Source organism: Melanotaenia boesemani, chromosome 23 (genome assembly GCF_017639745.1).
Source record: "Melanotaenia boesemani isolate fMelBoe1 chromosome 23, fMelBoe1.pri, whole genome shotgun sequence".
Classification (NCBI taxonomy): Eukaryota; Metazoa; Chordata; class Actinopteri; order Atheriniformes; family Melanotaeniidae; genus Melanotaenia; species Melanotaenia boesemani.
In genome coordinates, this window is record NC_055704.1 from 14,209,691 (window position 1) to 14,225,387 (window position 15,697).

Sequence of the window (15,697 nt, forward strand, 5' to 3'; positions counted from 1 at the left end):
ATCCACAAGTGGACAGGACCGAGTTCAGAATTAACTTTTTGCGTTTTGACCCCGGTTGGTGGCGGTATTGCACCCCTATAAAGTTGTTTACAACCATCCAGAAACACACAACACACATTATGCTTGTCCCCTCGCCCTGGCGACATGACATCATAAATATTGCTGTGGTTTCAGACACATTGACACAGCCTCTCTTAAAATCCTCCAGACATGTCTACAGTTGTATCTGTAAATGCTGATCTTTCTTCTAGCTCGACTTACAACATATTCTTCACCAAACTAAACTGAAACAACTGCTGGCAAAAATGATGGATTAACCTAATGAATGAATGAATGAATGAATGAATCCAACAGCTGATCATCTGTCTTTGCAAAATAAAACAAACAAACCTTTGAAAAAATTATAGTAATTCTTTACTACTTCCCGTCAGATCATGTAGGAAAAGAGAGAAATTTTGAGCCAAGAAAAAAAAAAAAAAAAGGAAAAGAACGAGGAAACTGTTTTTCTTGTCTTGAAATTATTCTTTGTATTTTTGCACTGTGGGATGGAGAGAAATGTCCTTTTTTAATTCCTGTTTATGTACTCACATACTGCAGAAATTGACAATAAAAAAGCTTGATTCTTAAATCAAAGCCTATCCCAGCAATTAGCAAGCAAAAGGAAGGGATAGGTTGTAAATCTATCGTATGCAACCAACCATTCAGGTTCACACTCAGGAGGATGGTCTGGAAAACAGGAACATCATTGCCAACATTGTTCAGGAGAAGGCTAAGGTTTTCCATATATGTATACCTTTTGTTTGGACTTTTTACAACATGCTTGCTCAGAGTGAGGTAGGAAGAGACTGAAAAAGCACTGTCTCATAATCCAGAGGTTCCCAACTTGGGGTCCCCCATAGAGCATAGGGGACACCTCAAGGCTTTGACTGTTCAAAGTCAGTGTGATTAACATTAAGGCCACATAAGGTGTAGCCATTTATGTTTTTTTTTTTTTTTTATATAATTTGGATCTTTCATTCACAAGGAACTGGTGTTTGGGAACCAGGTAACATGAACCTTTGAAACCAGGTCCCAAAGTGACTAAAAGGGGATCACCAAGATCTATTACACAAGAATATTTTTAAAGATATATTCTTAGTCAAATATGAAAAAAAAAATCATTGTGCATCCAATCAATTTTACTGTACTATGGTTTAGTTATAGTCAGTAATCTAGTGGAGCTATGATAGTGGAGTAGTTTACGTCTGCCCTAGTAACCTTGAAAGCATGGGTTCAGCACAGGGTGAGATGGGGATCCACAGCTTTTTGGTAGTTGCATGAAGGGAACCTTTAAGGAGCTCGGTTGGGCACCACTAGCCCTCAAATTGAACTGTGCTGCTCATTCCCCAGAGGCACAATCCTTACAAGTTATGGTACATTGAGTGACCAATTAGGCTTTTAAACAATGTGTGACACAACACCACTTAGTATTTTTAAATGGAACTAATAATAGATTAAACACACATTTATTTACATGTAGCCTACTTAGTTTATTCAAATTGATGGACCATGTTCTGCCGCTAGATGTCACCGTCGTTTCTCAGTGCGCACATGCAGCGGCATGCAGCAGCAGCCACCCGGTTTGACGAACTCCAGCAGCTCCGCTCCGTGTATTTCCACTGACCCCGTGTTTTTAGAATTCATTCATCACAGAGAGAGCTGCTGTTCGACCCACCCAAACAGGATCTGTCCATTCGTCCACCCGTCTGTGCATCCAGCTGCGCAAATCTGTGCTTCCATCCAGCGGTGCGCCGAGTCCGCATCTTTCTCTCAGAAGGTCAGACATAATTCTTCTTTCTTTTTTAATAAACGTACCTGGCAACTTTTTTCCTCCCTCATATTCTTCTCCACCTGATCCACGTTTGGACACCGGGGGATTATTTCTGCATTTAGCTGTCGCTGGTGAGTAGACCTGCCAGTGTTTTTAGGTGAGATGTGTCCCTTTAGAGGACACCACTGCAGAATTCAGGTGTGGAGTAGATCAGAGCTGTGGTCAGACCGGCAGGTCTAATATTTTACCAATATCATAAAACCTTTAAGAAAAGGCCATGTCATTGTTCATTACCTGTGTACTTTAAAAAGACACTTTCATGGCAAAAGAAAGAACATTTCTACAGATAGTAGGTATATGTTTGATGATATCTGACTCCATGTCTCTCAATAAGATGTTTATCTTTTTTTCTAAAGTGCAGTAAGATTGTGCATGTTGAAAAAATCTTTGTATTTATACATGTCAAACTGGGGTAAAAAAATCAACATCAAGAGCAAAGTGTAAAAGTTAAGGTGCTGTTAGAAGCATCTTTGTTTCAGTCTGTTAATATTTTCTTTTCTTACTTGATTTCTGCAGCTTAAAATCCCTCCAAGTTTCTTGCTTGGGATCAAGGATACAATTTGCATTCAGGGGTAGCCCCGAGTGTTACATAACAACCCAAATCTCAATAGGATTAAGGGTCAGTCACCCGACACAGGTGTCTGCCAAACTAGGGGCCGTAGAGCTTTCAGGGGTCCTCAAGCAGGAAGGTTACAGGATTGGCCAAAATCTCAGCATAAAATATAGATTTTTATAATAACATGTATTTTGTTAGTTGTTGCTTATAAGAACTAGCAGGGGCAGAAAAACTGAATCCTTAAAATAAAAAAGTGTAAAGTGCTGCCGGAAGTGTTCGTAATAGTGTAGATACGATAACAGGAGCCACTCAATGAATACTTTATATGTGTACAGTTTTCATGAGAGGATCCACCAATGTAATGATGCAGATTAAAAATGTACACCTTTAAATAATCAGTTTGTTAAATAAATATCTGAGCTTTAAGTTCTGCCTCTTCCATCTTTGCTTGGGGAGAAACTAAAAACAATTTGTCACCCTTTTTATTGTAATTTTGAGCTTGAGTCTGCAATTTTAGACTGGCAGATCTACTTTCAGTTGATAAAATCTTGTGGAAATCTTTTCCTCACTGCTTTTCCTCCAGCTGTAGTGCACAATTTTCCTGCATATATTTTGATGTCAGACCTGTGGTTTGCTGTCTTTCTATAGTCAGTGGTGCAGTAGGTCTCCTCCCTTGGTTGGAGTTATATAGTCTGTAATCTCTCAAAGCCACAGCACCACCCAGATTCATTTCGCAGAGTAAAAATGACACAGAACTCAGCTGGGTATACAGTGGGAAAAAAAAGAACAGAAAACACTACACACGTGCTCAGTTTGACAGTTTGGACGAGGTCTATTTAGCACTGAGTGCCATGTGTAACAGAAAAAGCAAACTTGTGCATCCTGGAACGGAAAATTAGGCTCAGTATGTTTCAGTGTAGATATTTCTTTTATTTCTCTTTAGCCTTTGCTGAATGAAGGAGGTTTTATTCAAGTGACACAGCCTACACTGGATATTTATGAAGAAACTAAACAATATAAAACATGCCCTTATGTGGTTTTTCAACAGTTTGCTTTGCACTTCATGCAGATGATCATTTCAGTCTGTGCTGTCGCAGTGAGGGAAATATTTGCCACCTTGTTCCTTTACTCAAAACCTTACGTTTTGAGCCTCTGAATAAATCCTGGTACCCGCTTGGATGTAGGCTTTGGAACCTGGGAATTATGTTGGGTTCTTAAGCTCATACAGAAACCTGGATCCCGCACTAGACTCACACTTGGGTGGCAGGATGTCGTCCCCGGCCCCCTGGGGCCCTGTGTTCCATGGCCACGAAGGCTCTGACATGCGGCCTGGTTGTTCTGGTCGGCTGCTGGGGTTCCAGGTCTGTTATTGCTGCTGGCTGCCCAGGTTGCATTTGTATGATTGTACTCATCTTTAACCACAACTTACTCCCTATATTTTAAAATCACCCTCATAAACACACACATTGACTACCAAGCATGTGCACAGTTACTGTGTTACCCTGCAGGTTTAATCACCAATAGCTACAGTTATGTTTTCATGTACTTGTTGATGGTGTTGATGTTGTTCATGTTTTTCTGCAGGTGCACATGATGATTCTCTGCTTTGTTTTCTTACAGAGGCTGTCGGATATTCTCTTTTAAGTTTATTTACAAATGTTGCATGTGATAGCCTGTGTTTCTTTTTTGTTTTGGTTTTAATTGTACAGTTTCCTATTGTTTGCATCTTTGTCGCCCTTCCTAACTTTCTCCTTCTCCTCGCTCATCCTCTTCGTTTGTTCACTATGTCAAGTCCAGCATTAACATGTAATTCAGCAAGCAAATTAGAAAATAAGAACAATACTCAAGAATCAAAGGGAGCCTTACATCAACAAAGCTTCATTCCCTTTATATCCATAAAGGTCCCCCTTGGAAAACAAATTTGTTCTGCACAACATAGCAATCAGACCATCACTTTGCTTGCAATGAGCAATTAAGGAGAATCAGATCATTTCTTTATCATCCTGTTAAGAGTAATAAAGACATTGTTTCCACTCTCAGCTCTATGTGAAACTATGATCAGGAAACATTAGCTTAGCTTAGCATATAGATCAGCAGAAAATGACATGAAACAGTAGGTGTTAATGGCACCTCTAACTTAGGTCACATATTATATCCAGTTGCTTTAATCCACAGAAAACACAATTTATGTGTGTGTGTGTGTGTTTATAGTGATAGGCTGTTTTATCTTTTCTTTACCTTGAGTACAGTAGCAGGATATCTAATATCAGAACTTAACAAGAAAACAAACATTTCCAGTATAATGAATTCTTTATGCTGAGACAGAAAGAACTAGTCAGAACGGACATTCACTGCATTTGGCTTCACTGAAGACTTATACATACTAAAATGTACTTTTTCATACCAAGTGAGAGTCTCAGTGTAGTTTTCATCAGTTTATTTTAAAAAAGAAAAGCCCACAACTGAATCATTCACATGCTATATCTTGTCAGGAAAGTAACACTTTGGATTTCACAGAACTAACAGCATCCTCCTGATTCCAGGTTTATTGTTCTGTTCTGTTACACCTACCATCGCGTGTCTCACTCTGGAATGGATACAGCTGAGATAAAGTGGATAACGATCATCCAGTCTGACACATAGAGGTGGCAAACAAGCATGGTGATGCTTTAAAAAAATGTTACTCCTTAGTAGTTTATTATTGCACTGTGGTACATTATATTTGACGTCAGATCCATTCCTAATTTTTAAATGAATTTATTTCTTTTGTCTTGGCAACGTGTTGCACTAGCAGCTGCTTTAGCTTCACTGATGCAGTCTATTCCTCTGACGTCTACATGACTGAGGTGTGTGTGAGAGCCTGGATGATGAGTGGGTGGAGGCCATAAATGGCAAAATGAGAAGAAGAATGATCTCGTCAGTCCGCTGTGTGTTTGTATTCCTCTTCTCAATGGTGATTCCCTGCTGCAGCGTTGGAGTGTGAGGGATTACTGTGGTGGTCTCCGAGTGTATGTCGCAGAAATATGCATGAGATATAAAAAACATAACGAAGAAGCAACAGCATAAAAGTGTCGCAACCTCTCCCTTTTCATTTTTACTGAAGAACATGATGTATTGATAGTTCACCCTGTTTATCAGTGGAGATGCACAATTCTGCACAGAATTGAAACAGTTTAAACTAAGAAAATAGGATCTAAAAGTATGTTTTGAGGGATTGTACACAAGCTGCTAAACAGGCAGTTTATTTATTTTATAAGATGCATATGAAAGAAGTGGCCCAAAAAGTATGCACTACAATCAGACAATAAGATGAAGTTTTGTACACAAACCATGGCCACGATCCTATATTGGACTAAATGGGTATAGAAAATGGATGGATGGACCCTGGTGTCTTTTTTTTAATGAGACACAAATATTGCATATTAGAGAAGTCATCTTAGAAACAAGAATGTAAGTCATGATTCTTGGATTCTTGTCATGATTTATTATATGTGACCACTGCAACCCACGACATTGTGCACAAGAATTCCAATGTTGTCAGCTTGTTGGATTGAACTATTTTTCCATATTCTATCGTTGTATTTTTCATAATAGCAGTGAGCAGAGAGCAGAGCTGTTAAATATTGATCAGTAAGAGCAGATACAGCTGTCAACTATCACTCAGAAATAATGTTTGAGATTCTGCCTTTTCTTATTTTCTGGCCGATCATCATTACAGTAATAGTAGAGCAACAGCATGTCAGTTGTTCTCAAAGAGACAGAGGATCAGCATGTCATCTCGGTAGGACCCTTTTCAGTCCTTATTTACTGGCTTGTAATAGAAACTGAAAATTGAAAGAGAGCATTTTTGAAAATTTGACTAATAAAATACAGTAAATGTGATCACACACAGTAGGAGTGTAAAAAGGCTAGCACAATGCAAATAACTTTATTAGTCTATGATGCCATCTAGGATGTTTTTAGGCAAAGGCTCATTTTTGATTATTTTATGTATGGGAATAGGTATTTCTGTTTCAAATGTTGCCAAAAGTTACTACCCACATACTCCACGTGAGTGCTTTATGTTGGCATGGATGTTAGGCAATACATCCACTGGAGGATGTGCAGAATTCAGAGATCACTTCTGTGTTCTGATGTCACTTTCAAAAGCAGCAGACAACAGCAAACATGGGGATGGTGGAAGAGATCATGATAATGCACATTCTCAGATAGAGACATAAAAAGCTGCAGCACAGTAGACGGCGTGGTGTGCAACACTGCTCCATAGTCGTTGGTGGTTTTGCTATGATTGTTACGTTTGGGTACGCATTCAAAAGCTCTCCAAAAATGCATTGAAATACATATGAAATGAACGCAGAGGACAGACAAAACGCTAAGTTTGCGTGTGTTTAAAATTGAGCATAAATGAGCCATTAAGCTACATTCCACTGCAAATAGTTGATAACACTCAGCACTGCTGCAGAGGTATTATGCTAACATGACGAAACCACAAAACCTTTCCATGTTGCTAATGGTCATTCACAACTTCAATCAAGGTGTTCAAGAAAAATAGTACCAGTCAGGCCATAGCATGTAAACACAATTACACTAAAACTAGAAAAGCCAGTTTACCTACAGTAGTAGAAAACAGGAAACAATGGGGTGCAGCTAGCTAGCTAGCTAGCTTCTCTACTATTAAGTCAGTTATTGAAGGACTTGAGGACAACTTCCACAGCTGTCGGTTTATCGCCATTTTAGAAATACTTTATGGAGGATGAAATAACACACATGCTAACTCAATGCTAAACCAGAATATTTCTCATTCTTAGACTACTCAATTTCAACCAGTATGCCAGAACAAAGTGTTAACTGTGGTTGTTGCAGCATTACTTCTTCACTGTTGACTGTACTGTTGAGTGTGTGTATTAATAATGACAAAAACAAATATTTAAAGATGTTGACAGCTGCCATGATGACCCCTGTTGAGCGAAAGACAAAGATGGATGATGGACCTCCATTTGAGTCACACCAAGCGGCACACAGCCTCACTATATATGGGCATGTGTGTGTCAGTATAAAAAGAAAAATGTCAGCTTAAACTATGAGTGTGTGTGTCTGAAAAGAAAAGAACTGAAAACTGGAAGTTTGCCATCTCATAACTTAAACCAGTGTGAAGTTGTCTAACATGTTTTGGCTCAGAAACCCACTGAAACACATCTCTCAGCTTTTATTTAACTGGGCACCGAGTGCTGAAACTAATTTGAAGTCTGCATCTCATCAGCCAAGATGAGTGAAAGGATTTTTCACGTGTGATTTATTATTCACACGTTGGATTAGATAAAGTGTTTGCAGGGAATTTGGTCATGTGGTCTTTTAACAATTTATTAGGCTTTATTCGAGTTTGTAAACCAAGTCAGTTTAAGTAAAGAATTAGTTATCCATTTAGAGATTTTATTGCTGCTTGAGCAAATCTGATTTGTTCATTTAATACTGCTAAGCATCTTAACTAGATATGATGTTAGTTTTTGCATCAGGGTTGTTATAAATTTACAATAATATTACCACTACAAATTTGCCTGACAAAATCATAGCCATATTTAGGATTAAAAACTGGAATATTACTTAGAGTTGTTACAGTTAACTATTAATATGGCCTAATTACAGTTATTTGTAATAATTATGATCATATCTGCATAATTGTTGAAATAATTGAAAAACTCTTTCATACAGTTGGTGTAATTTGAGGCGGACATGGCATACCTGATATGTGGAGTGTTTATTTAAAAAGCCAAAAAGGTAATCTGACCTTTTTTCTTTTAAAAATCCATGTTCTTGTATTCTTCATCAGTAGGATTAAAGGAATTATAAATTAAGCTAAAGAAAAGAAGAGAAAGAATTATATAACAGTATAAATACTTTATACATTGTTTATCTGAGACACCATTTACCCAGGTAAAGACAGTTATAGACATTTAGATTAACTTTCAACCTAAAGCTCTTTGTGCAACAGAGAATAAAGTATCAAGCAAAAAAAATTTAAAAGTCAGATAAACGACTTATATTTTCACCTGATGCAGCATCATCAGTATTTAAAATATAGATATTAGCAGCCCAGTGGGAACTATGTTACATGCATCCAGTTGCATCACTGCATTTCAACATATTGCAAAAATCTCCTCCACCTGCAATTTAAACAGGCGGCACTTTGATTTAACTCCTGAACAGGCTGATGAAAGGCCATTGTATTACAGTGCATGACAAACTTTAAGGAAATTTAACATTTATCTTCTGCTGCAGACACCGAACGTTCATAAACACACTTCTGTATTTGGCTTCTTATCTCAGTTGTCATTGCGGATATTCCTCTGGAATTTATAATTTGTAATTTGTGTGTTTCTTGTTAATGGCTGTGAGGAGACGCCAGTGATTTAGTCTGGTGAGAAATCTTCAAACAGACTTTGTGCTTAGTAGTTTAATCAGGCTGTAGTTGTTGCAAATGATTCCACTTCTCTCCCTGCATTACTTTTGTCCTTAGTAAAGCTCAGTTTGGAGTTTGAAACTAAAGCCTTGATTTGTGGCCTTTAATTCTGTTCTCTTCTGTGTTTTAAGACCACCGAAAGAAGTTAAAGTTTTCTGCAAGAAAAATGCTCTTTATAGTGTATTTTAATGCTTACACACTTTTAATGGCTTGACAGTTGTAGAGTAAAAGAAGACAAAATACCAAAACAGGAATATAAACCCAGCAGTGACAAGGTTGGACTCAAACAAAAGTTCTTTGCTATGCAGACAGATGTCTACTCCACTCTTCCGGACTGGCTTAGCTTTATGTGTTAATTTGTAAACTAGCATAAAGAAATACCATTTTAGTGCAGCTGCTGGAGGATAACTGCCACCCTGAAGCTATTAAACAGCTCACCGTGCATCCTAAAGTAACTGTAAAGGGGTAACTTTGTGTTAACCAAGCAGCATGTGACAAGTTGCAAATGGGAATGAATTTGCAACGAAAGACTTGTTACACCTGCACGCACAAAGACAGAAATGTGGAAATGAATTCCTCTCATCATAAATATAAAACCTTGTTTATACATAAATATATAAATATATATATATATATATATATATAATTATATTACACTATGCTGTAATGTAAATTAAACTTCCCTTGAAAATGTAAGTGCTGCAGTGATTTAAATAGATGCACTATGATTTGTTCAACACTGCAATATATTGAAAATCATTTAGTTTGCTTACGTCAGTCCACTTTTGAACAGTGTGTTTATTATTCTCCGTTCCCTTTCAGACTGAGCCCTGTTATGCCAGGATGCAATGGTTTCTTTTATAATATCAAAAATTGCTGTCATTCTAAATTTGAGTCCATATTAATGAAAATAATAAAAGGAATAAAAAGAAACAAAGCACTAACCTTTTACATGTTGTGCACACAAACCGGTCCCCTAGAAACCATTTTTATAGACCTGTGTTCATGACTGTATTTGACACACATCACTTGCCTTGAAGGATGCACACTTTATTAACCAAAAACAGGATATATAAAATGTTTCCTCCCTTTTACTGGGTGCAGTTAGTCATACTTTGAAGAGAAATTCTTGTCTGTATGTACAGTATGTTTTGCTGAGCTTAATATAAAAATGTTTTTAAAGAAATGTTTTGCGTTGAAAGAAACAAACTAAAAATCTAAATAAGAACCTGCAGGTAATGAAGTCAAGATGTTTAAATACTCTCCCCTTTTGAAGAACTAACAAAGTGTTTTTGTTCAATTGATCCATTCAGACGCTGCTTCCTCTTGTAAGGACAAAGGGATGGTCGGCTGACCTCTGAGTTCACTGATTGGCTCGCTGAGCTTCACCAACTGTAGCTGCTGTCATGGCCAAAAGTCCGGAGGTGAAGCTGGCCGTCTTCGGCAGAGCAGGAGTGGGCAAGTCAGGTAACATGCGTCTTGTGTTAAATGGCTTCAAGTGCATACCTTTGTTTGTTATTCAGTTCCTCAACACGATAAGAAACTTAACAAATATTCTCATTGTGATCACACATGATATCTGGAATGATCTAAACTTAGCTTTGTATCAGTGTTATCTGTTATTACCACTATGTTCCAATCTGGTCATCAGTACTTTTATGCTTTCATTTTCCTCATACTGGGTCTGTTTGCGTGGTCACCAGTAGAGTAGGTGGTTGTTTTGGTCAGGTTTACATGCCTTCACTCTCTCAGATGACTCAGCTGAGTCATTTTCACTTGGTTTCAGCATTCATCCATAAAGATGCAGCAGCCCAGGCATCCTGAACATTCTCTCCATGCTAACACATATTGTGTGTTTCCTGTCAAGGCACAAAGACAAATAGCTTCTATGTAGTAATCAAATGCTAGAAAACATGCTTCTGGATTTCTCTCACATTGAAGGAGGTCATTAAAATTTTGGGAGGTAAACTGAAGGGCTGCAATGAAAGGCGTAATGGCTGAGGAGCTCATAACTTTGAATGGAGTGGGCTGTAAAACATGACAGCAAGGCTGAAGGCGTCAAGACTTAAAGTACTGGAATCTTGTTCAAGAAAATGAGAGCTTAGAGCTTTAAACTGCAGCATTTCTCCATGAAATAAGAAACCTGTTTGTGGTGTCTTTCGCCTCTTCATTTCAAGTTCATCCCCCTAAATTTGTCAGTCATCTTGATGAGCAGCCACCTGCCCTGATCTTTCACCACAGCTATGATTTCTCATTTCCTCATAGTTTTTAGTTTGACTTAATCTTCTGTAATGGCCTTAGCATAATGTTTTTCTTCCAGCTTTGGGCAACACAGTATTTTCTTTGAAAATAGCACCAAAGCGCACATCAGTGGATTTGAATTTCTTTTATTTCTGAAAATTATGAAATACAGTCAAATGGGAGTCAACATCACTGTGATCTGATCAGCACGAACAAAGCCAGGAAAGTGGCTGCCTTCACTCTAGACATATTACATCAGATATCTAGTCAAGAAAACTCCATTATATTTACATACTGTACGAGTGTGCAGCTTCAAAAATATTTTCTGTGTAGGTCTATTCACAGCTGTAAGAGCAGCACAGTGAGCTAAGTGTTAGCATAAACATGCTAACATGTTTATTGTTTTTTACCATAATGTTTGAACTTTTTTTTTTAAATAAAAATTTTAACTTTCTGAAAAAATTTTCCCCCAATTATCAGTAGTGGTGTGTTTGAACATCAGTTCCTGAAAGGTTACAAGAGCACAGAACTGTGGCTGCATTCAGCAACACTACTACCTCCCAGGAGACAACTCCGCAAGTTAAAACAACAAACCATGCCATGACCATGCTTCTGTAAGTTATGTGTTGGTTTAAAAATGTGCTTCTACATGCTGCTGCTGCTTGGACGCGGTCTCAGAAATAAGCTAAACGATCCTCAGTATGGGTTGTTTTATGTTGTGTTTCTGGTCCTTTAGCTTTGCTCTGTTGTGAAAAAGTGGACAAAGATCTGCTTCGTGATGGAGGGAAACAAATTGGTAAAATAATAAAAATTCGCCATATTATCATCAACATTTAAACTACATGTAGCACCATTACAGTCGACTACACACTGTTAGCTTGTTGAAAGGTTCACACTGCATAAGTGACCCAAACAGATGCCTTTCTGCAAACAAACGAGCTCTTACAGTATTCTGCATGCAGCATTTTTTCTAGTTAGCTCACCTCATTCCTCCAGCGATAAGTCTAGCATCCTCCTTAAAAGTAATTCCTCCCTCTATGAGTTGTGTTCTTATCAATAACAATGAACCAATAAAGACTTTCCCATTGCACCCAAAAGCCAGATTACTATAAACAGGGGTTTACAGTATTTGAAGTGTTGAAACTAAACTGCTGACAGGGTTCTGGACATGTGTTCCTGGGAAATAATTCAACATAAAACAGAGAAAAAACTGACATCATCTCTACTTCTGCAACCCCCTCTTCCCAAGAAAACCATTTTCCCTCCCAACCTAAGGTCTAAAACACTCATACTGTATATGATCTAGTCATGAATAGGTCACCGCTTAGAATACTAAACTCAAAAAGGCTGAACTTAACTTACAAGCCACTAGTCAGGCAACAATTAAAATGTTTCTTGTGGTCTTGTTCTGATTCAAAACTTATTATCTGTCTCCTGAAAAACCAGCTTGCTCTCCTGCTAACTTTTAGGTGGGCAATAGATGCCTGATCCTTGCTCACCAAAATGCCTCCCTTTTGTTCTTATCTATGCACAAAAACGGACACAGCAGGATGGTAGCCATTGTTGTCACATCTGAAACTACAGTACATGTATCCCTGGTGATCAACAATAAACTGCTCTCATCTAAACATAACCCCTTAATGGAAACCAACAGATGCTAATGAATCAGTTTTCTCTCCAGTTGGCCAACACATGGATTCAAGTAGTAAATTACACTCGTACTTCATGAACAATATCATGGGGAGTAAAAACAAAACATTGATATGTAGCAGATTAACATTTTGTTAGGAGGTTCGTGTGTTTGGAGTAATGACTGTTTAGTTTAATAATCTCTAACTAGGCTGCTGTTTCAGCTGTTTTTATCGTTTTAATAGATATGTGTGTACAGGAAATCATTTTACTGTTCCATGGATCCCATCGTGGCAGTAAAAACGCCATTTGAGGAAAAATATAAAGCATACAATTAAAGATGTTGCCATATATTTTCCATGTAGATAGCATCATCACAAAACTATGCAAGATCAGTACCGAACAACCCACTTAAATCAAACATGGGGTGTTAAATATTCTTTCCAAGAGCAAATCGGACAATTTTAGGCTCTAAGAGAAGAAATTTAATTTTTTTAAAATTCACATTCTTTGTGCAGTAATGTTTTCATAATGTCTGATTAGGGTAACGCCAACAGTTTGTGTTTTAGTTTGGCTTATGGGATTTGTACTTAGCAGTGATTATTCCTAATGATCAGCAGCAGAACTGCATGATGTCTCAGCATTGCAGGGGTTTTCCAGGCCAGGTATGTCTGTCCAACCAGGACTCCTGCAGAGCACTAATAAAGAGCAACATGTCTTAACTCAAGTGGGGGCTGTTCTGGCACTTTGCAGTTTTTTAGTTTATTGACTCAGCAGGGGGAATCTGGGGTTGGGAAACAAGATACATTTAACTCACACATGCACAGATGGGTTTGGTTGATTTCTGAGAAAGCATTTAAGTAAATATTAACTCACGTGACCATTTCTTTTGATTTTTTACATTTATAAAATTAAAAGAAGTCAAGTGACTGTTAACAACACTACAGAGAACCTTAATTAGTATCTGAGCTACAAATGAATTTCCCTTTCTGCTGCTTCAATCTCTGGTAACACAAAACGTATGCACGCTGAATGACTCATTGTTAGTCACATTTATTATTATAATTATTTATTATTACATGGATGGATGGATTACTCTTCCTTACATTGGACACTAGACACGATGTATCAGAAACAGAGATAATGTCTTGCTTTTGTTAGCCGTATTTCAAACCAGCATTTAAAACCGGTAATAAAATTGATTTGGAGGAAAAGTTTTAGTTGCACCATATTTCTTTTGAAAAATTATGTTGCATTAAATCACTGGCTGGTAAAAACCTTGTTTTGCTCCTCAAACATATCACCTCCCCTCCTCTTCTTGACCTATAAGCCAACAGAATATCAGAACAATAACAAGTAATGGAGCCAGCATGTGTCTGCCCCAGAAATACCAGTGTTTGCTACCTCCAGTTCCAGGCGTGATCTATGAATCAGCCTGTTGTGTGGTCTGGAGTGTGTAAACAGTCATTCAGAGGTTAGAAAACAAGTCATGACAGAAAATAGCTGAATATTTGGTTTGATTTTTCTATATTGGGAAAATATCTGCAAATAAGGGAATATAAAAAAGTAATAGCTGTAGTTAAAAAACAGTTAATTTTACATACATATTTTCTTAATATACAATAATCTCTTCAAAGAAAACAATGATTCCTGCCCTCACATTTAAAGGTCACCGTAAGTTTGAAATGAACCTTCTGCTGAGAGCCGGTAAAGTCAACCATTCACTGTCATATCGCTGTTGCATTGATCATGCCGCTTCCACATATCAACCACTGGTGCCTTCTGGGGAAAATGAATGTCCTGGAGAGTGATTAAATAACTCATTGTAACCTTGGCATCCATCAGCAGTGCTGCATAGCTTCTTGCTCAGCACCATCAGGCAGTCAACGGGATGCCGAGGAACTCAGACTGTCTCATCCTGCTGCTTGTAGCTTTTTAACTGCTGCACAAATTTAATAACTTTGACATAGTCAAGGTTTTTATAATACCAAGCTTTAAGGCTTTATTCTCCTTAAATATGTTTTACTTGTGTGCAGAAGTCTGTGGAAACAAATGTGATTAAGCAGTTCTTCTTCCTGTCAATCAAACAACTGAATCAAGCAAATCCTGTTTCACTGGCGTAACACTCCACCATTTTTATATTGCTCCCATGTATCAGATTATCAGGAGGCTCTCTTCTGTTCTTATACCCACATTCTTATTTGGGTTATAACAGGCTGAAAGTTGAAAATATATTAAGATTTTTAACAGGCCTAATGAGAAGTTATGATCAGGTGATGTTTTTTAATCCAAGCAGTCAAGGAAATAAACCCACACAAGATAAAGCTCCACATTTATGTGCAAACATCAATCCAAATGACTTCTGTGGGTAATTAAGTCAGCAAATTGAGTGTTTGCTGTGTCAAATAAACCTGATGACATTGTAGGCACTCATGACTTCACCCACATCAGCTGATGAAGAAAGTCAGTCATTAGAAAATGAATGAAGTTTTGCATTTTCCAAAAGGTCTAAAAATTGCTCACCTTACAAGTTAAAATCAAAAGTAGCATCATAAAAACACGGTTAAACATACAGGCATTGGTATAATCAGCCCTGAATTCTTCTTTTCTTATATGTGGCATACAGCATGAAATTATTTCAGATGTGTACAGGAGACACTGATTAAGTAAGCGTTGGGACTGGTTAGTTTATGATACTGAAAGTTTATGAGTGACTCTCGTGTCATTCATTGATAATGTCTGATTTGTCTTGCTGTTTACCAGAAGAAGCTCTTAAATCCCATCATCTTTATTGTGAAATTTTTGGATTTATATGATTATAACTTTTCAGTGAATGCATGTATACTTTTGGTTTAAAAAAGAAGGATCATGGAAGTCCAACATGCCTGCTAGTATGCTAGTGGACAATGACTTGATCCATTTACATTACATGTAGCATTAGCTA

The 15,697-nt window shown here is 37.6% G+C and overlaps 1 protein-coding gene across 2 annotated transcripts in view; it reads left to right on the forward strand.

The window, feature by feature from the left end:
* Positions 1-1,677: 1,677 nt before the first annotated feature.
* The window catches only part of rerg (RAS-like, estrogen-regulated, growth inhibitor), a 38,111-nt gene continuing 24,091 nt past the window's right edge, over positions 1,678-15,697 (forward strand). The window contains exons 1-2 of one of the 2 annotated variants that reach the window (XM_041977713.1): positions 1,678-1,816; positions 10,197-10,350. In XM_041977713.1, coding sequence (XP_041833647.1) covers positions 10,290-10,350 — 61 coding nt within the window. In that variant the 5' untranslated portion in view covers positions 1,678-1,816; positions 10,197-10,289. Of the gene's footprint in view, positions 1,942-10,196; positions 10,351-15,697 lie in introns of both variants that reach the window. The other variant, XM_041977712.1, reaches the window with a different exon arrangement.